This window comes from Xyrauchen texanus, chromosome 12 (assembly GCF_025860055.1).
Source record: "Xyrauchen texanus isolate HMW12.3.18 chromosome 12, RBS_HiC_50CHRs, whole genome shotgun sequence".
NCBI lineage: Eukaryota > Metazoa > Chordata > Actinopteri > Cypriniformes > Catostomidae > Xyrauchen > Xyrauchen texanus.
This window is the reverse complement of record NC_068287.1, coordinates 23,077,496-23,105,327: the sequence shown is the minus strand read 5'-3', so window position 1 is coordinate 23,105,327 and position 27,832 is coordinate 23,077,496. Positions and strand designations below refer to the sequence as shown.

The following is a 27,832-nucleotide window of genomic DNA, read 5'->3' as shown; positions in this document are numbered from 1 at the left end:
ATAATGAATTTGGGATTTTCATTAGTTGTCAGTTTTAATCATCACAATTAAATAAAATAAACATTTGAAATATATCAGTCTGTGTGTAATGAATATAATATCCAAGTTTCACTTTTTGAATGGAATTACTGAAATAAATCAACTTTTTGATGATATTCTAATTATATGACCAGCACCTGTGTGTGTGTATATATATATTTTTTTTTCTGTATATAGTTTATTCAAAGCCTTGTAAGAGAGTCAATTCTACTCTTCATTTACCGTTGACCCGCTCATAATTCACAGGAGTAACAATCTTATTAAAACAGAATACATGAGAGACAGAAATGTGGCAGAGTTAGTTAATGAGTCTTAATTTTATGTCAGCCAATGCAAGACCAGCACCTGGATGGAGTAAGAACCTTTCCTTTTTGAAACATCTTTTTGAATGTATGTTTATTTTAAAAGCATGTTTTGTGATGAGGTTTCTCAATGTGTAATCAAGGTTTGTCACAAGATACAGAGGAAAGTGCATCCTTTACAAAGAACAACAGGCCAGTACAGCTTAATTGCTGCATTTCTCTTTTTCTCCCCTTTTTTTAAATGCTCTTTTCATTTTTGAGCAACAGGGTGTGCTTGTCTTTAATACAGACAATAGATATCTTCTTCCCAACTTAAATAAAGTCTTTAGATTGTGATTTTTCTCTTCAGCAGGGAAACAATTGATTTTTAAGCAGGGACCATAGTTGCGGCAGTGGCCCCATGTACTTTCCTAGTAGAGGCATCTGGTTGAGTCTTCACATGTTGGTGCTCATTCGTGTTTGGCTGTTGGCAGGTGTGAGCTCCCCTTGACTGCCTTCTCTTGGAGGGGACTGTGAAAGGAATGAGAGGAATCAGTGAGAGGCATCATGTACAGCGAGAAAAACAGACTGAAAGGAATGCATTATAGTATTTATGAAAGATGACAGAATGATCATGGGGATGAAAACTGGGGATAATGGAAACATTTTCATGTTTCTTTGAGTGATTCTTTTTAGTTCCTTTTCAAAAACAAAACATCAAGACACCTCAGAGAGCTTAGTTTATTTAACTTGGTTTTAATTTATTTTATACAGAACGAAAACTGTTTTTTTTTTTTATCTGCTTATTCTATTTATATTGACGTATCAAAACAGGCATATTTTAATATGACTTGTAAGTGGAAACGTTAGATAGAATTTGATAATGAGGAACCTTAAATCAAAGATTTGCACCCCTATGTTGTTGCTGAAAAATTGAGATGCATACATAATAATTTTGGAATCGGATAGAGACTAACTCAAAATCTAGTAACTAAAGATTCTCTCCCTATCCTGTACACTAGTTTTTACATGAACAGTGGCATGAAAATCTATCTGAACCCTTTGGAATTGCCTGTATTTGTCTAAAAAAAAATAAAAGAACCCTAGAGTGACAGCTAAATACTTGAAGGAATCTTTGGAACTGGTTAATATCTCCCGTTCATGAGTCTACTATAAGGAAAACAATAAGTAGGCACAGGGTCCATGGCAGGACACCACGAAGTAAGCTGTTGCTTTCCAACAAAAACATTGGTGCATGTCTGTAGTTTGCCAAAGACCATCTTGACACTCCACCACGCTGCTTGGAAAATCTTTTGTGGACTGATGAAACTAGGGTTTAATTGTTTGGGAACAACACACAGTATTACATATGGCATAAAATGGGCACCACACACCAAAATGAAAACATTCCAATGGTGAAGGTTATATGATTCAGATGGTTCAGCTAAGCCAGGTTTGTGTCAGGACAAGTTAACGAGCTGCTGTAAGACGTTTTTCCATCTAAATTGAGCTTTATTAAGCAGCATGTAACAAGGCTTTCATAATAAAAAAGCTGATTTTTGTTCTAATTTTATGAAAATGTATCAGATGGCATGATGGCTAGAAAAGCCTATTTATACAGTACATAAATAAAGCAAAGAGCTAATGCTTCACTGTTGTTGCGTAAATTGTTTGTTTGTTTGTTGTTAGTAGATTCTCACTTTAAGGAAAATATAAACATTATGCCAAGCAAGGAGCGGACCCGTGAACAAGGAGTTCTGCGCACTTAGCTAGTTTTATTGCTATTTGTGTCATAAACCAGTGAGATTCGATACACCCTGATTCTTAACTGTACCATTAAGAAAATACATTAAAAAATGCAAAATCCTGGAGACACTTACATGCTCAAGCCGATTACCCTGAGAAAACAGCCCGAAAGCCTTGACTCAATTTGAATGGTGAACAAAGAAATCTGGTGTGAATTGATGAATGTGTCGGCAATGCTGACGAAGGTCGTTGCAGACTTGGAGGATCTCTGAGTTGGTTACAAGATTGTCAGACGTCGAGAAATTGATAGATTATTTGGAGTCATCGAAGAGGGAATTAGCTGCTAATCCACTAGCGACCAAGATAGATTTGGAACACGTTTGAGAAAAACTGGAGGATTTGGAGAATTGTAATCGACGAAACAGCATCCGAATTGTTGGAATTACTGAGCATGAGTGTGGCAGGGCGGAGGGCGGGGCTGTGATCCTACACACCTGGTCCCATATTAGGCTAATCAAGCCTCCGAGAGGGATAAAGGTTGACTGCAGAGGATCGTGCAGGAGAGAGATTGTTTACGGACATGTCCGTCATGTGTGTGTGATTGTCTTTTGTTTGAATTTTATATTAAACCATTATTTATATTGACAAGCCGGTTCTCGCCTCCTCCTTTCCATTGAACACTTTACAATGAGCAAGACAGAGATATGGTGAAATTCCTAGAAGGGCTCCTCCGAGTCTGCTTGACATAGCAGGCCATAAGCTGGAAATCGAGCGAGCTCACAGAGTCCCAGCTCGGAGATCCAAGGAGGGAGACAGGCCCGATAAATTCTGGCCAAATTTCTGAGATCATCCGATAAAGATCTTATGTGAGGCTAAGAGTAAAGGAAGGCTTTCTTGGAAGAACCACTATATTTTCTTCTTCCCAGACTTTGCGAATTTGACAAGAGAGAAACGTGATCGATTCAAGAAATGCAAGAATCGCTTACATCAACGGAAGATTGCTTTTGCCCTGATGTTTCTGGCCAAACTGAGAATAGATACTAAGGATGGCTGTAAAGAATTGATATGCCCACAGCAAGCATTATCCTACATAAAGACATTGGAGTAAGCCATTTGGTGATTTTCATGTTGCTGCCTGGTGGACCGGTCTCGCTGAACACACACTTGATTGTCTGAGAAAACTGGGTGCTTTTTCGTTTCTTTTTGTGCTGGTTCCACCTAGCGGCTAGAGTTTGTTTTGTGCAGAATAATTTCTTCAAAACAGCTTGTGGATGAATCTGCTCGTTTTGGATGCTTATGCCTCTAATTGGCTGGAATTGATTTTGTAGAATATTTCTTGCAGGACTGTCCGAAGAACTGAACGGCCCGTTTTTTGTGCTGGTTCAGCCAAGCGGCTGGAGCTTGTTTTGTGGAGGCATACACATTCGAGACAGTTAAGTGGATGAATCTATATGATTTTTTGTTTTTGTTTGTGTGTGTGTGTGTGTGTGTTTATTTTGCTTATTGACTGGAGTCTGTTTTACAGATAATCATCTGTTGTGTAATTCTCTCTTACAAATGTTTTAATAGAAGCACCAGACTTGTGCAATCTGATGGCAAAGTTGTCAAGGGGACTCTCGTAGGCATACATGGACTTTTTTAGTTTAGAAGCATGCACGCCGGTTGATGCTGTCGTGCGTGGGTTTAATGCACACATTTTTCTTTTTTCTATTTGTTTTGTTCTGGGGAAAGTTTGGGGGTTGATTGTTGCACCAATGTGGAATGTGGTCTTTATAATTTTATTTTTGACCCACAATCTATTTTTTTCTTATACTGTATGTCAAAATGTTAATGTGAGTGGATTTTCTCTCTCTCTCCACGTGGAATATGAATGGGCTGGGGCACCCCATAAAAATAAGGAAGGTTATAAATATGATATGGTGTTTCTTCAAGAAACGCATCTTTCCCCACAGGAAGCTGAAAAATTTGGTAAGATAGAGGTGGGCATGTTTTTTTTAGTGCTGGCTCAAGTGAGAGCAGGGGAGTCATTACATTAATAAGTAAGCATCTAAAATTAAAATGTCTCAAACGGATTAAAAATAAATTAGGTAGATTCATTATTGTTTTAGCAGAAATTCAGGGGCAAAGGTAGATTTTACCTAATATTTATGCCCTGAACGCTGATTATCAGGGCTTCTTTAAAGAGCTTGAAAGCAAGCCGCTGGCATCCCTCATGATATATTATTGGGAGGAGACTTTAATCTTTTGATGGACTCAGTCCTTGATCAAAGTGAAGCAAAATTGTGTAAGCCCCCTAGAGAATCATTGACGCTTCACAGGATGTGTAAAAATCTTGGTCTTAAAGATATTTGGGGACTTTTGAACCCATCTGGTAGGAACTATATATTTTTTCATCAGTCCATAAGATTTATTCTAGAATAGATCTTTTTTTTAATATCTAACTCCCTCATTTCATCTGTTGGATTGCTCAATTGGAAACATCTTAGTCTCAGATCATGCCCTGGTGAGTTTAGAGGTGTTGCCACATACAGAGAAAAATAAATCATATAGTTGGTGCTTTAATGTATCCCTTTTGCAAAATCCTGAATTTCAACAAATATTTAAAGCTGAAATCAATGTTTATATGGAGACCAACTGGTCCCCAGTATCCTCTGTGGGCGTGGCTTAGGAGGCACTTAAGGTGGTTCTTAGGGGTCGGATCATACAGTATGCCTCATTCAAGAACTCATGGAGTTGGAAAGGAATATTAAAAGTGCCAAGGCAGAGCTGAAGTGCAGAATGTCGTCTGATGGCCTAAAGCAGCAGATACTCTGGAAGTGGTGATTACTGCTTTTGGAAAAGGTCATGAGGCATCAGTGTATTACTCCCTGCAAATTCAGAGTCTGGGGATGGAGCTTTAACTTCTATCAAAAGATTATGGGAGAAAGATTTACACTTGGTATTGGAGGAAGGAGTGTGGGCTAGGATTTAAAAAAACATCAAGTCTGCATCTAGATGCAAGGGTGCACCTTATGCAATTCAAGATTACACATCGATTCTATGGGACTCCATCTAGATTGTATAGGCTTGGTCTTAATGACACACCCAACTGCTGGTGATGCCAATCAGAGGAAGGAGACACTGCCCAGGGGTTTTGGATGAAGGTTCATAGTAGTGTGTGTGACATGTTGGGCACTCGGATTTCATTTTCCCCCAGACTCTATGGGGGAATATAGACTCTATAGCATTCCAGGGTGATACCTCAAAAAGTTGGTTGAGTACATTTATGCAAATTCAAGGCAAAGGGTGACTACTTAGAAGATTAAGGGTGACTACTTTAAAACTCAAAAATAAATCAAAACTGTGTTATATTTTTGAATCTTCAGTCACATATTCCATAGTTTTGATGACATTACTATTATAATAAAGAATGAGTGTTTCAAAACTGTTGACCAGTAGTGTAGATGTGTGATATATAGTATATATCAAATGTATTTAATTTTTTTGTGAATATGCTCATGTGACCAAGGGAGTGATTGTTAGGGGTCGGTTGGGATTAAATGCTAAATGTTGATTCCGTGTATATATGTTTTGTTTTTCCTATCTTCTGTGGCACTAGGGTTGCAGCAGTAAACGGGTTCACAGTATAACATGGTATGATAACTGAGCTTTATCATACCATGTACATTTTCTTATCTACAAAAATTTTAACCGTACGGAGAATCTTATCTGCATGTGCGCATTTCCTTTCCTCCTCGACTGCCTGTCAGACTCGTCAACTTGCCCCACACACACATGCAGCGAAGAAACTGTCAGAGAGAAGCAAGACGGTCTGACATTAGTGAGTGTGTGTGTGAGTTAAAGCAGTGTTTCTCAACTGGTGGGTCGTAGGTCTATTTGGATTGGGTCGCAAACAGAAGGGAAAGAACAATGCCATGGTGCTCCTATTGAAGATATTTCGGCGACCGCCCAAATGATAGCCTATTTAGGACTCCCGAGGCAGATTTAATGATAATCTTGCAATCAGCTAAAAGCTTCTCATCTGCACTTTCACACGAGTATAATGGAACCAGCTCACTCTAATGATCTACTCTGTTCTGTCGCGTGCATGCAACAACCGGGATTCCCTCGATATTGCGGAGTAAAGACCTAGAAACTGATGTGACCAATTTAAATTCTAGTGAGACTTGTCTAGATTAAAGCTTTACTGTCAAACCTCTCGAACAGTAGGCAGCCCTGACATGCCAAACAGCACTGAGGAAAAGTGCTATGCAAAAATGAATAATACATCATTACCTTTACAAATTGTTTCATGATTTTACATGAGTAAAAGCAACTGTTATATTTTGACAAAATGTTATAGTTTTATATGAAATAATCAAAAAGGTAGAATCTATTAGACCTAATTTTTTATCTTATTTTATTTCAGGATGTTTTCCTGTCGCTTTTGTTGTTGACATCAACAACAAAAATAGTCACTTGATGCATGTCCTTGTACTTGAAAACCATGAATAAAACTAGGCAACATAAAAGGAAATGCGACCCAGGATATATTAAATACAGGTTACGTTTTTACTATGATGGGTCGCCACTTGATTTCCAATGTAAAATCTGGGTCTTGAAACAAAACCAGTTGAGAACCACTGAGTTAAAGGTACAGACAGGAGCAGTCTGGCTGCGCTGTATACAGTATATGTTAATTATTAATAATCATAGGACATTACTTTAAAGCTCACACAGCTTATGTTATTTTTCATTTAGTAGTTAATTTAACATGCTATGCTAACATGTAAACAAACATGCATTAACACTGCAACTATGTTATAGGTACATGCTATTTTTTTTAATCATGTTTATAATTCGGTTTATTATTATAATTCTGTTAGCTTTATTATTTATACCGTTTATTTTATTTTCAAAAGGGAGACTTTTTTTATACATACTTCAATTTAAAAATATGGTTTCAAGTTTCAATTATAATAAGGTGTTTGCTAAAAAAAAAAACAATTCTGCATATCAAGGCGCCGTGTTTGGTGTGTGTGTCCTTTTCTGCATATCGCGGCGCCGTTATGGGGAGGGGAATGGGAGTGTACTTTTATGCATATCGCGGCAGCATTTTGTGGTCTGTTCTGCATAACGTGGTGGCTCATTTTAGCTTATCGCGGCCAATTCAGCACATTACGCACCGCTCTGTTCTCCCGATGGCCAATCCACCATGCTTTAAATTTTCCTTTGAATCAAAGAGCTCTGAGAGATTCATGCTGAAGGGACAGGGAAGGAGATGGTCAGGGGATGGTGAGATGAAGAACAGAGCAGAGCGAGGACACGTTACCCTGGGGACCCTGTTACCTTGACGTGTATCTGATTACGAAGCACAGCTGCCCGCAGGATCATTGCTTTTGCTCGTCTCTGAAACTCTTTGCCCATCTGTAGAGACTTTTCAAAAGTTGTGCTTCTCTGATCCACATCCCTAGCATACAAGATCTACAAACAGAGGATGAAAATATGGTACTCATTTCACAGGTGCAGCTCATCCTCAAAACAACAGACAAGGATGAATAAAAAAGAAACAATAACCAGCTTATGAATAATTGCATATTTATATGCAGAATTTGCAATATCAATTTCCAATTGTTCAGATTACTGGATTAGGATTTATTTTTTTAAATCGCTTTATAGAGGTTGTACTCGTGAAGAGCAATTTCTAGCCTATGAAACATGTTAGAGCAGACCATAACTAGAAAATTTTAAGTCACTATAAAATTTTCATGACTTTTCCAGGCCTGGAAATCCCTAGTTTAAATTATCAGGGTGATAAACGTGGGATGAATGGGATGTCAGAGTGCAACCCTGCCTTGCTGTGGGAGTCGATACGGGCATTGATCAGGCCCTCTAGGATCAGCTGGGTCAATTCATCCTCCAGAGCTGCCACTGTGGTATTAAAGGCCACTGCCATTTTGTTCATATCTGCTGACACATAGGGGCTAAAGTACTGCAAGGGAGAAATAAAAGATTGAATGAATGAATTGGTCATATCATCTCTCATACTAAGCTTATATTTTTTAGCAAACAGTGGTGGCCACTGATTATGTTAGTTCAACTTTATCACATTCTCTATTTAATCTCAAAATAACTATGCCAAGATTATAAAAACATTTAAATTTGGCTATGGACTGTCCATTTAACAGATTATAACTGATATAATTGTATCTCAAAGGCAAACGGCACATAAAATCTACAACAAACAAAATCACACCAATTTAAACTAACCAAATCAATTAAATGTTCTTAAAATTTTAGTTCATGTTCAGCATCTAAATAAAACTCAGAACCAAAAGCACATATCCATTTTTGTACCTGTATGAGGGCTCTATTCCTGATTTGTGAATACAGTGTTCTAACATGAGGGGCCAGGTACATGTCTAGAAGGAGATTATCCTATAAAGCAGAAGAAAAAAATACTCGAGGCTCATAATGCAACTAAAAACACAATAGAAAGAATTCAGTGTCTGGAACAAGTCAAAGTTCAAGTAAAAACCTAGAAAATAAACTTTTTAATAAAATTACCTTAATTTCATCCAGCATTTTCAGACAAGATGCATACTTTGACTCGTAAAACTTGAAGATAATATCACGTACTTGGGGTTCCAACTCTAAAAATAATTTAAAGGAGCTAGAAAAAAAATTAGACAATTCAGTGAGGTTTTATCCACATGTAAACATAGACAGAATCTATTCACTTTTTATATGCTTGTTGTGATTCCTGTTCATCAAGCACAAGAAAGGTCACCTGCTTGAGATGACGTTTCGCTGCAGTTCCTGTCTGTCAAATGTAGCCAGGGCACACATTCCACCGTACACTGCTACATTACTGGGGGAAAGAAGCTAAAAAAATAAATAATAAAAAAAAGCATCTAATTACATAACATGCAGTAACACACTACATCTTTCACCACAACTTGCTATATTATTAGAAATATCTCGACTGGCAATGGAACAGGGTCAATAATGACACCAACCTCAGGGAAGTCGCAGTGGTCAAAAGAGGCCTGCAAGAAACATTTGGCAGCCGGTTTATACTTTCTTGAGGCAAGTTCTGCCAGTCCTAAGATGATCAGAGGAGAAAGATGATCAAGACAACTGATAAAAGCCATTGTACAAATCATAGGAATTGACCTACTGACCAATAAACAATGTGATTAAATCACAGCTTGCTATTATACACTTGCCTGCAGCACATTTTAGTTTGGTTAGAACAGCTTGGTTTTGACTATCTCGCTCTCCTCGTTGCTAGAATGCAAAGATAAATAAAAGTTCAAACAAAGAGTAATTCTCTTTGAAATCTTAGGAATAAGTAAACCAGAATGACAAGTTGCACCTACCTCTGCTATCTCTGGTGTGGATTCAGCCTTGCTGACATAGCTAAGTACATGTGACCAGTTTTGGAGGTAAACGCTAACCTATAAAATATGAAAGATATTTGGATGAGTTGTGAGAGCATCAATAAATACAAGTATTCTAAATAATCCTTTTTATATTTTAAGCCTGAATTTAAGCATTAAGAAAACCAAAATAGGAATATCCTGTCATAAAAATTATCATCATTAAAATTGCATGATGTTAAAGGGCAATAAGTCCGTACCTTGATTACATTAAGACACATGTTGATGACATGCTTGGCGCTAGTGCAGTAGTCTCTGGCTCGGGAGTAGCATTTCAGGGCATTGCTGAGGTCACCACAGTCAAGATAATGATCTCCAAGGTCATCATGACCCCTCCTGAACAAAAGTAAGGAATAAGAGCATTTTGGATTAACAAGAATCTAGTCTAATGCATATTAAAAATGTATTCTTTGTCACACTTCCTGTGCTAAATAAAAGCAACAGGCATCCAAATGTAAAAGGCACTGCATCATCACCAAAAAAACAAAACAAACAGACACAGCCAGTGTGACCATACCTTATGCTTTCTTTGATGGAGTTTCCCTTGTAGTTCTTAAGATCAGTATCCAGCTTCTCCAGTTTTAGCAGGGCTTTTTTTCTGGTGGATTCTGCCCAGGCTGTGTCGAGAGGGGGGGGTTCTACTGCCCCCTCCGGTACTGCATCAGGGATGCCTTGCACTTCCCTATGTGCACGAAAATATTTCATGAGTACAAAGGGAATCATGCATGTTGTCTTTCCATAAGGAAACTAAATCAAAATATGTTGGAATGCTGTGTTATATTTGCCTTGTGGCCTCAGTGAGTTTGCGATGGATTTCTTCATAGACATCAACATTAAAGGTTCTTTGGACAAAGGACAGGGCCATCTTCAGTGATTCCACTCGTAGCTGGGGGCAGTGGTCTGCTATAAACTGCAGTCTCTCAATCCGCATCAGCCCACTGTAGCTGGAGGCATACTGCTCTAGATCCTAAAAAAAATTATTAAAAAAAAAAATCTCTCAGAATGCACCCAATCCCCAAACAATTTCCTATCTAATGATCCAGGAGGAACCTACATTCCAGTTTTGTTCAAAATGGCTTAAAGGTGCAATATGTAAGATTAACAACAAGAGTTTGAAATGAGTACTGCAGTCCAAATTCTAAATATTGGAGAGTTGTCTGCCCCACCCCAGACTCAAAGCTCATGTGGGTTGCCAGAATGTTGACACGCAAATTAGCCAACTCAGCATCCGTTTAAAGGATTTCTGGGCTTTAAGGCATCTCCATCTTCCAAAGGCATCTCCAATATTTATCCTTGTTTTACTAAGCCTCTGGTCATGGTGGTTTTTAGATGGATGGCGAGGATTTTTAGGTCAGGTGGAATCTGTAATCTCTGATCCAGTTCGTTTGCTGGCTTCCATGGCTGCGGCACGCAGTGTTGTTTGCCTGCAAACTGGTTCAAATCTGGTAACCCGGCAGTGTCGAAATACTATTGGTGAGTGAGCAATGGGTGGAATCACACAGGCAAAAACATAAACAGAAATTCCGGCCCAGAATGGAAACTTCAAATTAGAATATACTGGCTGTAGCATTGTTATCTGAGAAGCCAGTATTTCAACTTAGTACGTTTCCTAATTCTCTAATGGCATATTATGGTCATATTATTATTTAGTACAGTAAAATATTACATATAGCACATTCAATATTATTTAATAACTTTAAATAGCTAAAGATTTAGGAAAAAAGTACACAATTTTGTAGACCGTTAAACAAAAGACATAATAAGACCATGTCAAGTAGATGTGCGGCATACCAGAGTCGGGTTTTCCACAACATAGTTGGTGTCAGGCGCATTCTGCTGGTCTTCCTGAGGGTCAGCATCTATCTGCATGGGTTCTACAGACCCCTGTTAATACACAAATACAATGTTTCACACCATCTATGGTTGTTACACATTCAACACAATTCTCTACAGATTACTAAGACACTCTGGGCCAATAAAAAGTTCTATAAATATTATATAAAGATTAATCTTAGGAATGCACTGATATTTTGGCCAGCAGAAGTTTTTGGCCAAAAGAGAAATAAATGCTGAAAATCATGACTGACATGTTTTACAGAAACTGTTACTTTAAAATCTGGTAAAAGAAACACTAGCATGGAGAAATAGCATTGTTTATGTTGTACATTTAAGTCACACATCTCCAGTAGTGAATTGATCACTCTCTTGGTTATTTGCGCATTAATGAAGAGCATTTTTCAGTGCTCAGATAATGTGTGTTGTGTATCATAGCCATTACTGTCAAGATATGATATTACATTAAAGAAGCACAAAAGGCACCATTAAAGTAGTTAATATGACTCGTGAATTATATTCAATGTCTCTTGAAGCCATACAATATTTTTTAATCACAAAGTATAACTTTCAGAAGTAAATATGTCATCTGAATGAGTAGCATGCTTCAATGAATGAGCGCTTGCTCTGTTGTTTGACACACACAACTTGTGAAGCGCTACTATTTTTAGCACAGCTCAAAGTTCTTCCTGGAATGTTCTGCCAAAATAAAAACCAGAGGGTTTTAAAGTTGAGAAATTACAACTGAAATTATTATACAATTAAAATAACATTTCAATTGACTGAGTAATGTGATATCACAACTAAAACAAACACAAAAGAGATGGGGGGATAGATTTTCACTGGAATTAGCCAACTGTTCATTTTGCTGCTGCATTATCCAGTAGGGAGGTTAATCCTTTAAGCTTAAATGTGCCCGCTGGCCCAAACTGTCAAAATATTAATAACAACAGTCTTGGCCAACATAAAATAGGTATCGTTTGAAAGCTTAGAAGCTCTATTTTCCAATGATATATAAATCAGAAGTGTTTTGTTTTGATAATTTATCAAAATAAAAAACTTGCACTGTACATATTATAGCGGTCAGTAAAAATATCACACTTATCAAATAGCCATGTGTCATATGTCATTGGAATGCTCTTAAAGAGTAGAATACAACCAGCCAATTTGTTTTACTCACAGACAGAAATATAGCAAGTAATAGCTAAGTATATGTCTTTGACATGTATGATTCATGTGAACGGGTGTTTCTTATTTGCTGAGTTTTTGCTTATAACTTGGCGAAAAAAATACGGGTTTTCTTAATAGGCTACACATTTTAATATAATTCATCTGTCTACTCTATTTTCTAATGAAATGTGTAGTTACAGAAAAGAAAATGGTTTCCGTGTAACCCTAATAATAACATTTAGAATTTGTTCAATTATTGGAAACAAAGTCTCAATTAAAATAATAATTTTCAGCCTATGCGTCCAGAAAATGTGTCCTCCACAGACAAAATTATGAAAAGTTGTACGCTTTGTATTCAGCAGTATATTCCATGAATGGGTCGGACCCACTTCTTTGAGGGTAGAAGTTCAACTCTACCAATGAGGATGAGGCTGATCTGGCTAGAAAATGTATTTCATCCCTGATCCTACCCTCGACCCTGACTGAGAACGCTCCTGCAAGAGGGCCAAAACATTACACAGCTCCAAACAAAAATGGGCAATATTGTTGAAATGAGCACATAAATTAAAAATCATCTGAAATGCAAGGATGTAGCAACATATTCAGTATTGGTGGGGACCAATTGAAATAATTTATTAATCAACAATGGAAAAACCCCATATCAGTAGACCACTATTATGAATATATCCCCCTCAATCTCTATGGAGATTACGGCCCTAAGGAAGAAAGTTCAAAGTGGTGATACAAACAAAGAGCTTTGTTAAATCAAGGGAACGCATTTGCAACCATTGGCTCCATGCTCCTTGTTGACAATACCTCATTTGTTACCACTTAACTAAACCCAACATACTCAAGACTTCATCACGTTGCATAAAGATGTTTCTTATTCTTTACTCACTACATTATACTACATAGATTTATAAATGGCAGTCCAGTGTGACATAAAGCGTGAAGTTTTCTAAAAACGGCAGGTCTCTCAATAAATGACGAGCTGCTGGACCGTGATTTCTCCTTTTGGTCATGTGGGCTGGATCAGGCTCAAGTGCTCAAAGCTCCAAATTCCCCATAAAAGCAGGTGATTGAGAAATAAGCAACTCGAGTCGGTCTCAAACCCTGCTGTGCTGCCTACCTAAAAAGCAATAGGAGCATCATATGCACATCTGGGACGTACGAGAGAATGTCCTATAATGCCTAAAATAACAGGCATTTCATTAGACTTTGAGAGACAGTTTGAATTATTAACACTAAACATGCAGTTAGCTTTCTAATCGCACTTAGCCAGTTAAAGAAAGTTTCTACACAAGTGTTTTGCAGACAACCTCAAGAAAACAATTTGGGCCCGATTAGGTGTAAACCAAAACAGCGCTGTTGGATGTATTCACTGTCGCAACGGCATTTGTCTCGATCCCCAGGCCGATAAACGCGCGCTGCCGCTAAACTTGATGATGATGATAATGATGATAATAATAAGTGTCTGTCGCGTCCTGTGGGCCGCTCTGACTTACAGCTCATGCTAGACCAGCTAACAGGTCAAAATGGCTCCGATAGCTAAGTAATTAACACAGTCAACAGAGGTACTTCAACTGAATATTCTTCTATTACCCACTCTCATGTTGTGCGAGCTTTGGAAAAGCATTTAAAAGCGCGAAATTACCTGAAAGTTAAAGACCTGCACGGGTAGTGGCATCTCCTCCTCCTCTGCAGAAACAGAGCACACAAACACATCCGGGGCATGAGAGTGCGCGTCGTCAGCGTGTTGCAGCGTCGAGACGTCACTACCTTGACACTTCGCGAGGCGCTGCATTCACATTTGGCATAGATTCCAGGAGGGGATGGGGGAGGTAACCCGTACAATATTTATACAATGTTCAATGGAAACATGTAAATTCTTCACACCGTAAACAAGCCCCCCCCAAAAGGGATAGTTCCACCCAAAAATGAAATTTAGTCATCCTCATGCCATACCAGTTGTATGACTTTTTCTTCTGCTGAACACAAAGATTTTGAAGATTTTTAGAAGAACTGAATATTTATGTTCTGTATGTCCTCACAATACAAGCGAATGCATACCAACATTTTAAAGCTCCAAAAAGCACATAAAGGCAGTATAGAAGTAATCCAGTAGTTTAATCTATGTATCCTGAAGTGATATGATAGGTGTGGGTGTGAAAAATATTAATCCTTTAAAAAAAGGTCCTTTCTGTCTAGTAGGTGGCGATATACATGAAGAATGTGAATTGACAAAAACAAACAAAAAAAAAGGACTTAAATAATTATCTGTTTTGACCCACACAAATCATATAGCATCTGAAGATTTAACCTCTGTAGTTGTTGGATTACTTTTTTGATAACTTTATGTGCTTTTGGGATCTTCAAAGTTTTGGTACCCATTCACTGGCAATGTGAAGACCTTCAGAGCTGAGATATTCTTCTAAAAATCTTCATTTGTGTTCTGCAGAAGAAAGTCATGCACATCTGGGATGGCATGAGGGTGAGTAAATGAGAGAATTTTCTCTTACTGATGAGCTCTAGTATTTTATATATTTATTTATGAGTAAAAGGTATCTGGCAACAGCATACCAATTTATTGCTTGTACTTTCTCTAGTACATTCAAAGAGTTCCCTTTATCAATGCATTGACTTTAGAATGATATCACACTCTGGTTTATTTTGACAAGAACTGAAAGGTGCAAATGTTTTCAATAGAACAGGACGACTGAGGTTGTGTATCTGCCAGTGTCTAGGTTTAATTTTCAGTCATTAGTTCAATAAAAACAATTCATTTCTAACCAAAACATAATCACTCAGTTGGCACACATACACATATTTTTATGTTTGTAAAACTGAAATATTAATTATTTAAAGGCAATGGCGTTTTCTTTTTTTGAGTGTTTAAAGATAATTTGGCAAGTAGGCCCTGCACAAAAATGCATAATGGCACATCTTATAATGTATCAAACACATCAGGAGAAAAAACTAAAACGAGACAAAGAAAGACTTGGTGTACACAGTTCACACAAATTGATGTTCTTTCAGGTGAAGTTGCACTATACACACTTTATCCAAATGTGAAGTTTTAGGTAAACCAATTTCATTCTGTTCACTTCTTTGTGTCATATTTCTGTCAATCTCAAGAAACTGTTTTTCTTTGTTTAAAATACAGGGATGCAAACTCATGAGAGATGAAAAGGTGAGAAAGTAATAGCAGATGTGAGATTATATAAGTTGATTTGTTTGTTGTATTTAAAGATTTTAAAATGCTTAGTGATTTAAAAAAAATTCAGAACATTTTACCAGACAATTTGGACAAATTAGCTTAAAAAAAGGTGACTTTATCTGAAAGGTTAGTAGTTTGCATCCCTGAATATAAAATAATCACATACAGAGCAGGCACAAGAAAACACAAGTACATTACAAATGCTTGACAGGCAATAAAAGCTGAAATAAAAATACTTCAAAATGTAAGTGAGAGTGTTGACAATGGCCTCACATTTAACTCACAAAAGCTATTCACAATATGTATTTACACAATCTTCTGACACATTCACAAATCCCAAGAGGGAAAGTACTTGCAGATAAAATATGAATATCCACAATCCCAAAATATCCACATTATAAGCTCTGATAATGTAAAATAATAAGTATCAGGGTAAATGGGTTTGAAGTGCCCATGTTTAATAATAACTGATTGCATTTGTTAGTTATGCTTCTTCTTTAACAAACTCTGATACATTAAACATCCCATGGAAATGTATGTCTCTGCAGTTTGTCATCTCAAATGTTGGATTTACTATCTGTTGATAACAAACTGATAACAGCAGTGCTAAAGAGGAAGACCCCACTGTTTAAATGACATATCAATGAAGGAATTTGTTGCACTGCTCCTCACAATACAGTACACTTTTTGCCCCTCTTCTTTACTGGTGGAGGGCACAAAACAGCACGGATGGCCTCATCAAACACAGTTTTTAAACCCCTCTGTGTAAGGGCAGAGCACTCCAGATACTTCACAGAACCTAAAAAAACAAATGATCCAATGAGCCACTATACATGGTTAAATGCATCAAGGCCACAGAAAAAAAACTATTATAGAATTTTTTAACAACCCAAATTGCAAAACTACTGTGTTCAAAACTCAGTGAGCTGCCTCGCTATCTTGTATGGCAGCATACTAACTGAAACAAAGCTTCATAAGTGACCGATTTGGCACACTCCATATAGGTGGCAACACCGTGCGTCATTTAAATAGCAGCGCACTGGAGACTCAACTCAACTCTCTAGGTTTTGTTACAGACCCTATGTCTATGTAGGCTTTTCAAAAATAAATTTACAATACACAGAAAAAAATTCTTACCAATCTCTCTTGCCATAGCAAGGCCTTGAGGATAAGTGATGGGAGCTAGTTTCTTATCCCGCAGACGTTCAATCGTGTCTTTATCATCACGCAGATCAAGTTTGGTGCCCACGAGTATGATGGGGGTGTTTGGACAGTGGTGGCGAACCTCAGGGTACCACTACAAGAAGAAATCTTTGGTTAAAACAGAGCACTAAGCAAATATTATTGTTTTCATCTTGTTGGGATCACATATTCAAATATCAGCATACTGTATACTAACCTTTGCTCTTACATTCTCAAACGAAGCCGGGCTCACCAGTGAGAAGCAAATCAAAAATACATCCTGCGGAAACCAAAAAAAGGCTCTTTGTAAAAATCAATGTCATCAATTATTCATTTCAGATCACATTGCACTATACAATGCAGATGATGTCATAAAGAAATGAAAACTGAAGTCTTTTTTTACCTTTTTAGTATCACATTGATAAAAACAGGGATGCAAACTCAGGTGAAAAAGGTGAGAAAGTCAATGTAGGTTTCTATATATATATATATATATATATATATATATATTTTTATGTTGTATTTAACTTTTTTTTTTTTTTTTTTTGCATTTAAAGCTTTTAAAGTGTTAAAACCATTTCAAGTGATTTTAATAAAGGAAATTGTTGACAATTTTACAATTTGGGCAAATTAGCTTAAAAAAGGTGACTAGCTGTAAGGTGAGCAGCATCCCTGTAAAAACTATAATATAATCAGTTTAGTAATTTTCAACATATTGTACCAAAGCAAGTCTCAATCTTCAGCACACAGATCCTGTCTAAAGATTTCAAAAGTACTATCAAAGATTATAAAATGAAAAGCCTTAAAATAGGCCTTGAACAATGCTGAAAGTGATTAAGTCTCAGAAAGTGATTTTATGCTATAAATGGTATCAGATTTTATGCAATAAATGGTATCAGCCTCATCAGCTCTTTACTTTCAAACAGGTGAACAAACTAGTGTAAGATATAAGATCATATGAAAGTTAATTTTCACATTTTTTAAAAAGCTACTGACTCTCCCCAGATCTCAGTTCTTTAGGTATTTACAGCTGCGTCACTTATCTGTACTATTTTTGGGAATAGCATACACCCCCCTAAAGTGGCACATACTCCGGGATTGGTGATTACTGCATTTGGAAAAGGTCTTGAGGCATCAGTGTATTACTCCCTGCTAATTCAGAGTCAGGGTGATGGAGCTTTAATTTCTATGAAGCGATTATGGGATTGGGAGGGGTTATAGTAGGGGTTAATGTTGATTCTGTGTCTATATGCTTTGTTTTGTTTTTCTATGTTCAAATATGTGAATCAATAAAAATTGTTAATCTAAAAAATAAAAAAAATAAAAAAGCTACTCACTGTTATGTTTGGAACTGGTGAGTGTGTATACAGTATGGAACTACAATATCACATATGACTACAAAAATACAGGAGGGTGGCATGACGTTCCACTTAAAAACACCTTTAAATCATGTTTGAAGAACATTAATATACTTTATACCATGGGTCTATTGAATCTTTGATTCATAGCTATGAAGTACTTGAATCTTTGATTCATAGCTATGAAGTACTTCCAGGTCTTGTTCGCATAACAGTACCATATCATTTTGCCAAATGATTTCAATTATTTCAAAGAGAAGTACAGGTAACCACAGCAAGACAACCAATTAAAACAAAGACAGTGTTTAAGTACATCAGATAAGAATGAAAAACAATTTCTATAATATCCTAAATTATTTTAATTTCTGTTGAAAAGCAACCTTGCACACCCTTTCTCTCTCTTTCACTCTCACCCACAGCAAACAGAGGTAATTACACACATGATCTCTCTCAGTTTCTCTCTCACACACACTAGCAGCTCGAGCATCTATTACTAGTTCTAAAGTGATGATTTCAAACAACGATGCAATGAAGGCTCGGGATGCATCAAAGCAAGATGCGGAGTCCGAAAAAATGTATCGCGATAAAACCCTGAATAATGTCTAAGTGTATGGTAACCTTGGTATAAATGGAATGATTAACTAATAATTGAAAATGGCAGTCTAAACCTTTATCTCCGGTGTAATTAGGTTGTTTCGATTCGTGGGAGAAGTGACTTCATCTCTAACTAAAACACCCTTGCAATTCAAGCGATACCTTTTTATACTGTAAATGTCATTATAATATTCTAATACATTGTTTTAATGTGCACTAACGACAGCAGCCATGCTTCGGATCATTTGTGAGTAACTCTTAGGGATTTAGAAGTCCTCAGGACAACTTCTAGGCTGTCATGGGTTTAAGAGCTTCTTTTAGCATTAAAATGCTTCTTAGATTAACATTTTAGTCCTAAAATTAGGAGTGACACACCCATACTTTTTAAGAGTTGCTACTAAACATCCACATTAGAAGTTAATTTTAGCCTTTTCGATTTTTTTGGTGAGAACAGGCCCTAATTGATTGATATCAAATTACTTTGTTCAAAGGCAAATAGAAAATGTTGCATCTTGAATGAAGAATCTTTTATTTGTTTTATATGCCATTTTACGATTTTTGTTTAAAAAAAAAAAAAAAAGAAAAGAAAATACATGAGCACACTCCAAAGCTAAACTCATATTACTATTGCTGATAACCAAAAAGGAAGAATTACATATTGACATATTTAAGTACCGTTTGAGGGTAGGAGAGTGGTCTAAGACGATCATAGTCCTCCTGTCCTGCTGTATCCCATAGGCCTAGGTTGACCGGTTTGCCATCCACCATAACATTGGCAGAGTAATTGTCAAACCTAAGAGGAGGTAGAACTGGTGGTGAGGTTCACACACAGGTACAGGAAAGAACTTCGTAATAATCTAGCATACCATGAACTTGACATAAATAAATATACAAAAGGAAAATAACACACACGGGCAGTACAAAGATGCATAAATATTTTCCAGTTCAAAGTATCATACTGTACTCACACTGTAGGAATATACTCTCCTGGGAAGGCATTAGTGGTGTAGCTGATGAGCAGGCATGTCTTACCCACGGCACTGAAATAAGAAAAGATGTTAAAGGGTTAGTTCACATTAAAAAAATATATACTTTTTTTTAAATCTATCTTTAATAACTCACCCTCATATTGTTCCAAACCAATATGGCTTTCTCTCTTCCTTGGAAGATAGCCTCTTCTTGAGAGCCTCAGTCACTATTCACTTTCAATGCATCTTTTTTTTATACTATGTGAGTGAATATTGACTGAGGCTATCAATCCCTACCATTCTGCAAACATCTCCTTTTGTGTTCCAAGGAAGAGAGAATTTCATTCTGTTTGGAACAAAATTAAAGTTGAAATTTTAGTTTGTGAGGGAGCCTGGGTGAGTGACAGCTTGTTGTCATGAAAACACACACACAAAGCTTGGACAAAGTGGAGAGTTGAGGCAGGAAATGCAGTGGTGGGGTGAAGACTGAATTAGGAACAGTGATAAAAATTAGGGGAAAAAAAAAAGTAAGAAAAAAGAGGAAGAGTGAGGAAGTGTGATAATGAGTAAGGAATAAGGAATGAAAAAGCAACGTGAACAGGCCAAAAAAGCAAGTAGGATTCATGGCTGAGAACCCTGACTTTGTACTCCTGTCATGAAGTGTGTCGCCCCCTCGGTTTTGTCCACTGGGCTGTGAAAAGTAGTTGCCCATGGCGACAGAAAGCATGTACCACAAGAGAGCGACTTAACCTGGTTGCAAAATTAAGTGTGAAACCGCTAATATAAATTCTCCACAGCCTGAAATAAGCTATGGATTCAGCAATACACTGAAATAATGTTTACCTAAATAAACTGTATCAACTTGAACACAAAAGGTTACAACAAAACTAATTTTAATGGGTAATGTAGAAATGGCTTCTTAGAAGACAATTGCAGGTTACCACTTTTTACAGTGTAGGCTAAAAATAAACATGACAAATCCAAATCAAATAAAAAAAAAAAAACATACCAAACTACAATGTTTAGCAAATGATACTTGAAGGGATAGTTCACCTAAAAATGAAAATTCTATAATCATTTACTCTTTCTTCTGCGAAACACAAATGAAGATTTTTAGAAGAATATTTCCACTCTGTTGGTCCTTCAAATGCCTGATCACCATTCACTTGCATTGTAAGCTCTAAAAATCACATGAAGTCAGCATAAAAGAAATACAATCAACTCCAGTGGCTTAATCCATATCTTCTGAAGCGAGCCAGTTGGTTTTAAGTGAGAACAGACCACCTTCTTTTTCGATGTACATGTTGATAACTGTCTCCTTGGTGATCAAGAACTAGGAAGTGTAATTGAGCTTGAAATCATGATCACCAAGGAGACTGCAATGGCAGGATATACAGTTAAAAAAGGCACTATATTTTGGTTTGTTCTCACCCAAAACAAACTGGATCACTTCAGAAGACATGGATTAAACCGTGAGAGTCATAAGGATTACATTTGAGATGACTTTATCTCCTTTTTGGAGCTTCACATTTCTGGCCACCATTCACTTGCATTGTGTAAACCTAAAGAGCTGAGATATTTTTCTAAAAACCTTTGTGTTCAGCAGAAGAAAGAAAGTCTTACACATCTGGGATGGCATGAGGGTGAGAAAATTATGAGAATTTTCATTTTTGGGTGAACTATCCCTTTAGGTGATTCCCTTTTTTATCTCCTTTGGGGGGAAAGGCACATTTTTTAAGAATTCCAAAAGGACAATATTAGCTCAGATCGAAAACAACAAACATAAAATATTATTTTAGAGTTTTGTTCTTTAACTTATAGAATAATAATATAGTCTAATTGTTTTAGTAAGCCTATTTTATTGGACAGCAATGATGGGAAGGATCTTTGTAAATGACCAACATTTGCAATTTCTGCTCTAATTAGAGTCTACAGGTCATATATGCTATCTGATCAAATAAATGCATTTAAAATGTTTAACGAGAAGTCTTATGAGCACCAGGTAATCCAGGGGGAAATATTATTTCCACTGGAGCTCCTGTGATATAGTGGGTGTGAAAGCATTACATCATTAAATAGCGATCCCACCTTAGAGGCGAACCCAATTTATATACAACATTGAGGAGCTCCGTTTAATATTATAATATATAATAAATTGCTCGTTTCATTGTCACAACACATGAATGCAACAAATGTTCATTTAAAAAAAAAAGGCAAACACAAAATTTAAAAAGCCTGAGCCTACATTTAACAAAACACAAACGCCAAAACGCAGCCTATTACTACTCATCATTAGGCTACAATATAATTTACAATGAGAGAATCAAACAACCTCCGGTGTCAAGGAAAATTATGAGAAATATTTAGGTAAGTCCATTAATGATAAGCATTTACCAATTCTGTCCGAGTAGATCTCGCTCACTCGTTCAGTCAGCACACAACCCACAGCCCCTGCTCGCAACAATTGCTTTTCTCCAAAAGAATAATTCGTTACACAAGCAATTTCTGAAAATTTTCTTTACAATCTTACCCGTCGCCGACAACAACACACTTAATAGCTTGCATTTTCAGGGCACGAGTCGTATCCGACGAGTGAGCAATCTGAAGAAATACGCTGAAATGTGATGCTGAAATGTGATGCTGAATGTGCCTGTGTGGGCTAATACAACAGAGGTTCAGCAGGAGCGGCGGCGGCGGCAGTCGGGTGCATTTCACGATCATTCCGGAAAAATCCGAACAGAGTCTATTCGTTCTTTTACGGAGGTCTCGTGAGGTACCCCTAACAGTGCACGCCCACATTTGGTCTGGGTTCCGGAAGTATTTCTCCCATTAATTTTTGTCCGTGGGCTTTTCACAAAATAATTCAGAAAAGAGTTGTAAGCCATGAATCAAACCAACCAGCAAAAAAAAAATATATATATTTAAATATCGGATAAAAAGACAAATGGTACAAGACTGTATACTTACCGTCTTTCACAAGGGCACAAACTACAATCCCATCAATCATTGCAAATTATTTAATCTAAAAAAAAAAAAAACTATGGAAATATATAAAACTTGATTTTAGGTTGTTGATTACAAGCACAAAACATACTACTTTAAGTTTACTGCTAAAATTCCAATATATACAAAAATATTGTATAGTTTGAGGGTGAAGGGAGACCAACTCATGCAATCTACTGCCTCTGTGTCTTTCTCTTTCCATTATTTAGTAGAATGAGATGTTGCCATTAATCACTGTGAAACCTTATTATCTCCTGTTGATTAAAAATACATTGACATTGTGTGAACTCATAGAGACATGCATGAGGCAGACATAACTGAGCTTTACCAGAGCCTATTCACCACTTCTAATTTAATGAATGGGAGAAATTAGAACACCTAATATGGCGGATGTAGAAAAGGAAGTCCCACCTTACAGGTAAAAGTGCCAATCACCTTTTAGATACAGACATCACCTGTCAGTCAACTTGAGAACGTGCATGTGCGTTAGCTGGACCGGTCTGAATAGGATTGTTAGTGTAAATTTGAGCTTAACCCTGGAATGCATGACCCCAAAAATCTACACAAATGCATAAAGAGGGTCAAAATGACCCCTATTGGTTTCAATAGATTTCTTCCAAGAAAATATATTATATCTTCTTCAATAATTTAAGAATTGGATTGTTCACAACGGTTAATGTTTAATTATTGTCTATTTGTTCACTTTTAACATTTAAAATTAAAAGTTAAAATAACTGTAACTTTTCCTGTACCGAGCCTTTATTACAAACGCGTTCAAAACATCTAATAGTGCAGACAGCGTTCTCCACTGGAATGTTCTAAACCTCATCTGCTTCTCATTAAAATGTCAAACAACTACACAACCTGGTCTGTATTCTGGATCATCATCATCATCTGATTTTTGTCTCCAATGCCATAATGGTGTCTAATTGGACATTTCCAAAGCCTCCTCTGCTGTAGGCCTACTGTATGTGAGCATATTTTGTTAATAGTTGACTTGCTAATAGTTTGGTTGTTAACTGATTTACAATATTTGTATGTCTATGTTTCAAAATCTGTCATATACATTTTACTTAAGTTTACAAAATACAGTATTTCCAGACAAAACTTACCAACTTGCTAACATGTGCTAACTAGTAGCTCTAGTGGTTTACTAGCTAGCTGATTTAAAATATAATGTAAAATATCTGAATGTCAGTGCTCAAATATTTATCTGCTATACATTTTTAAAAAGTAAAAATAAAAGAAAGAAAGAAACGTAAAAAATACCACGTGAAGTCATTCTGACCCCCTTATGCAGTCTTGGGGTAGTGATCAATTATTTTATATTTTCTGAAGCTATTTCCAAGAAACATGAAAATGAATATTAGTGAGGGTCACAAACAAGATTTTGGGGCTTTAATGGGAGATCAAGGAAATAAATATTTGTATTAATAAAATCTTCCAAACATCAGAACCTTCGGGGCAATTTAACCCCCTTTTTGCATTCTAGGGTTAAGAAGCACATATTTTGATACCATTGCTGTCAGATTTTACTGCTGATTTGAAATATTTTCTTTGATCTTAATCTTGACTGACCATTTTGGAGATTTTTCAAGTAGATAGGAGCTGCACTTGTTGCTAATTGTATCCATTGTATGCTGCCTGGGTGCATTACAAATTTGGCCGCTAAGTGTACTGACTTGCCTTGAAAGGGAATTTGACTTTTTACACAAGTGACAACTGTCAGTCCTACGCTGAACAAATGGCACAGTGAAGTGTCATAACACAAGTGGTAGGGTTAAGAGAACAACTGTCAGTGCAATTTTGAACAAATGACACACAGAAGTGTGGGTGTGTTAAACTATTCTAAGACAGCAAAAATGTAGACAAACCCAGCTATGTTTAAGCTGGCATGTAACAGAAATTTCTAGAAAATGCTCTTAATTCACATGACCACAAATGTTTTTGTAAGAACAGATACTGTCGTATAAATGAACACACATGGGCCTAACTGTCTTAAAGATGCATTTAGTAATTATTTTTATTATTTTGCATGTTGTCTTACACGTAATTTAATCCAGGAGTGAAAGTGTCCAATGACAGGTTGGTTTCTGAGATTTAGCAAGAAGTGTTTGGCTGGTCATGTGATTCTAACATGGCAGCCCCCCTCTCCATGTAGGAAAAATCAGCTTTTATAAGGTTACTGATATGACTGGAGTCTTCATTGCATGTTAGTGCTAATTATTTGAAATATGTTTTATTACAATTACTATTCTTAATTAATACAATGTTTTTATTGAGAACACATTTACTGAGTGCACCTTTAAGGTGCAATTTTCACCATTGTCCTTTCTGTGACAGAGTTCTACAATGAAGCATCTTAAAAAGATTTATAGGGAGGACCATCCAATTGTTGTTAACTTGAATAAAACTTTTAAACAGAGTTGACTCTTTCTGCCAGTGTTGGGTATAATCCAATTATAAAGTAATTAGTTACTGTAATCTAATTACTTTTTAGTAAAAAAAAAAAAAAAAGGTAGTGCAATACATTTAAAATTCTTGTAACAGTTACAGACTTAAAATGTAATACCTTGTTAGTACATTATAGGGTTATGCTTATTTCTAATATACTATTTTTGTAGAATACATGAATTATTGCCCCCATGACAAGTCTTTGTGATGGAGAAATGAGGTCCAGAGGTGCCTAGTGCATGACTTTGTAATTATGAACGAGAGAAAAGTGGTTTAGAACGTAATTTAAAATTACTTTTCCAATTAAGTAATTTTATATTAATCTGATACAAATTTAGAGGAAATAATTAGTCATTTGTAGTGGATTACTCTAAGTAACTTAACTAACCCTGCTGCCAGCAAAATTTATTTTTATAGCCTACAAGTTAAGAAATTTATAGGTTTCACACAACATGACTTTTAAAAGTGCCCATAATAATGGATGGTTTTTGCAGCTTCCTTTGTCAGACATTATACATTGGTGTGTGCATTTACATGTTTCAAAAAGGAATCAAATAGAAAGACACAAATTGTATCTTTCAGGAATTTAATTTTAAAAAGTAAAATGTATTTTATATTGCCTTTAGCTTCGTCAGGTTTTTAAATCAATATAGAATAAACAATGACAACACACATTAAACATCATGTTAATGTTTCCATGTGAGAAAATATTAGTTTAATAAAACTTATACAGCCATGGCCAAAAGTATTGGCAGTGACATCAATTTTGTGTTTTTCATAGTTTGCTGCTTCAGTATTTGTAGATTATTTTTTCACATGTTTCTATGGTATACTGGAAAACAATGAAAAGCATGTTATGAGTTTTAAAGGCTTTTATTGGCAAAAACAAAGAGTCAATATTTACAGTATTGACCCTTGTTCTTCATAACCTCTGCAATTCAATCTGGCATGCTGGATATCAGCTTCTGGGCCAAATCCTGACTGATGGCGATCCATTCTTGACTTATTAGTGCTCGGAGTTGATCACAATTTGTGGACTTCTGCTTGTCCATTCACCTTTTGAGGATTGACCACAGGTTCTCTATGGGGATTAAGATCCGGGGAGTTGCCTGGCCACGGATTCTAAATTTAAATGTAATGATCATTGTCCAATAGTCTTCGCCTCACTGTGCGTGCAGATTCACTCACACCAACCTGCTGTCAATATTGAGCAGGCTCTGCACTGGTGGTGACATGATTCCGTAGCTGACTCTTCAGGAGGAGACGGTCCTGGTGCTTGCTGGACACTCTGGGACATCCTGAAGCCTTCTTCACTGCAGTTGAACCCCTCTCCTTGAAGTTCTTGATGATCCGGTAAATGGTTCTTTCAGGTGCAATATTCTTTGCATGCGAGGCCATTTTGGTGAAAAGCGATGATGGCTGCACATCTTTCTTTAGAGGTAACCATTGCGAACAAGAACACAATGATTGGAAGCACTTCTTCCCCCCTTTTATAGCAATCAGTCTGCTCTTATAATCCAATCAGAATGATAGAGTGATTTCACCTGAGTGGTACTCTTCACACTTTCCCAGATGCTGCTGATATGATTAGTGAAATTATGTTGGTCATTTTGTGCCAGGACCAAAAAACAGTGAAATTTGGGTTCCCTGTCTGTCGCTCACTTCGACTTTGTGTCGAAGAAGCGACACTAGGGGTCTCTCTTTGCGCTGAATATACCTCTGATCTATGAAAAAAGGCCAATGAGAAATTGGCAGACAGAATTTGCATGTCCCGCCCCTGGACATACGGGTATAAAGGCGGGGAAATACATCTGTTTCATTTATACATTTTCTTCGGAGCCAATGGTCGTGTATGCAGTGAGCTGTTCCTCATACCGCTGAGCAATTTGCTGTTGGATCTACAGCACACTTCAGCAGCTTTCTCCTTCTCTGCACGGCAGTGCAGTTTGGCCCTGGGCGCTTCGACAGAGCAAACAAAAAGAGTTGTTTGTTAAAATAGTGATTTTCTCTAAAAGAGTATATTTTCCTCTAAAAGAGCAATACACAGCGGCGTTGAACCTTTTCAGGACGCGTCTTTATAAAGATGCCTTTCCGCCCTGTGTAGTTCCTGGATGCGGTAGAGTGCTCTCCGCTTCAGATGGCCACAGGCGCGGTCTCGTGTGTCTGGGCTGTGATCACACCGAGGCAGCGTTTGTGGATGGTTCATGTTCTCACAGCGAGAACATGACCATGGCAACGTTGCGGTCGTGGCTTTCTTTCAACCGAAGGAATGCCACTCCAGCCGTCCCCCGCGTCGCTCCTTCTTCCCACGGGATTGAGGACGACGTGGCTGGTGATGGAGGCAATGTGGGGATGGCAGCGGGCTCGGTTGAGCTTGCCGCTGCATCAGAGTGGATGACTCGTCTGGGCTGCCGCCTTCGGGCCAGCACGCCCAGGCTGAGGCTGACGCCCAGATGTCCGAAATGCTTGCCTGGGCCGCCGCCAGCATGGGGTTGGACTGGAACCCTCCGTCCTCCCCACAGCCGTCGTGGCTGGATGATTGGTTCCTTGGGACTGCGCGCCACTC

At 37.2% G+C, this 27,832-nt stretch overlaps 2 protein-coding genes across 2 annotated transcripts; both read right to left on the bottom strand.

The window, feature by feature from the left end:
• Positions 1-401: 401 nt before the first annotated feature.
• Positions 402-14,214, bottom strand: gps1 (G protein pathway suppressor 1). Its single transcript, XM_052140136.1, has 14 exons — positions 14,145-14,214; positions 11,279-11,371; positions 10,273-10,454; positions 10,005-10,169; positions 9,688-9,823; positions 9,428-9,505; positions 9,275-9,335; positions 9,065-9,150; positions 8,836-8,930; positions 8,613-8,718; positions 8,403-8,483; positions 7,900-8,037; positions 7,395-7,529; positions 402-851 (listed from the first exon to the last, which is right to left on the bottom strand). Exons 1-14 carry the CDS (start codon positions 14,175-14,177, stop codon positions 777-779), a joined length of 1,464 nt encoding a protein of 487 aa, XP_051996096.1. The 5' UTR covers positions 14,178-14,214; the 3' UTR covers positions 402-776.
• Positions 14,215-15,061: 847 nt separating this feature from the next.
• Positions 15,062-22,510, bottom strand: rac3a (Rac family small GTPase 3a). The gene is made up of 6 exons (XM_052139827.1): positions 22,340-22,510; positions 19,810-19,881; positions 19,517-19,634; positions 17,107-17,169; positions 16,845-17,004; positions 15,062-16,506 (listed from the first exon to the last, which is right to left on the bottom strand). The coding sequence occupies exons 1-6, from the start codon at positions 22,372-22,374 to the stop codon at positions 16,376-16,378; spliced, it is 579 nt and encodes a 192-aa protein (XP_051995787.1). The 5' UTR covers positions 22,375-22,510; the 3' UTR covers positions 15,062-16,375.
• Between the last annotated feature and the right edge of the window lie 5,322 nt (positions 22,511-27,832).

What these genes read in the sequence shown, in the direction of transcription:
- gps1 (XM_052140136.1), bottom strand. Translation starts at nt 14,177, where the DNA reads ATGCCACTACCCGTGCAGGTCTTTAACTTTCAG. An exon ending in TGCAGGTCTTTAACTTTCAG is followed by an intron (nt 11,372 to 14,144) that starts GTAATTTCGCGC and finishes GTGTATTAACAG; the next exon opens with GGGTCTGTAGAACCCATGCA. An exon ending in TCCATCAAAGAAAGCATAAG is followed by an intron (nt 9,824 to 10,004) that starts GTATGGTCACAC and finishes ACTTTTGTTCAG; the next exon opens with GAGGGGTCATGATGACCTTG.
- rac3a (XM_052139827.1), bottom strand. Translation starts at nt 22,374, where the DNA reads ATGCAAGCTATTAAGTGTGTTGTTGTCGGCGACGG. An exon ending in GGAGAGTATATTCCTACAGT is followed by an intron (nt 19,635 to 19,809) that starts GTGAGTACAGTA and finishes ACCTCCTCTTAG; the next exon opens with GTTTGACAATTACTCTGCCA. An exon ending in TGCTATGGCAAGAGAGATTG is followed by an intron (nt 16,507 to 16,844) that starts GTAAGAATTTTT and finishes TTGTTTTTTTAG; the next exon opens with GTTCTGTGAAGTATCTGGAG.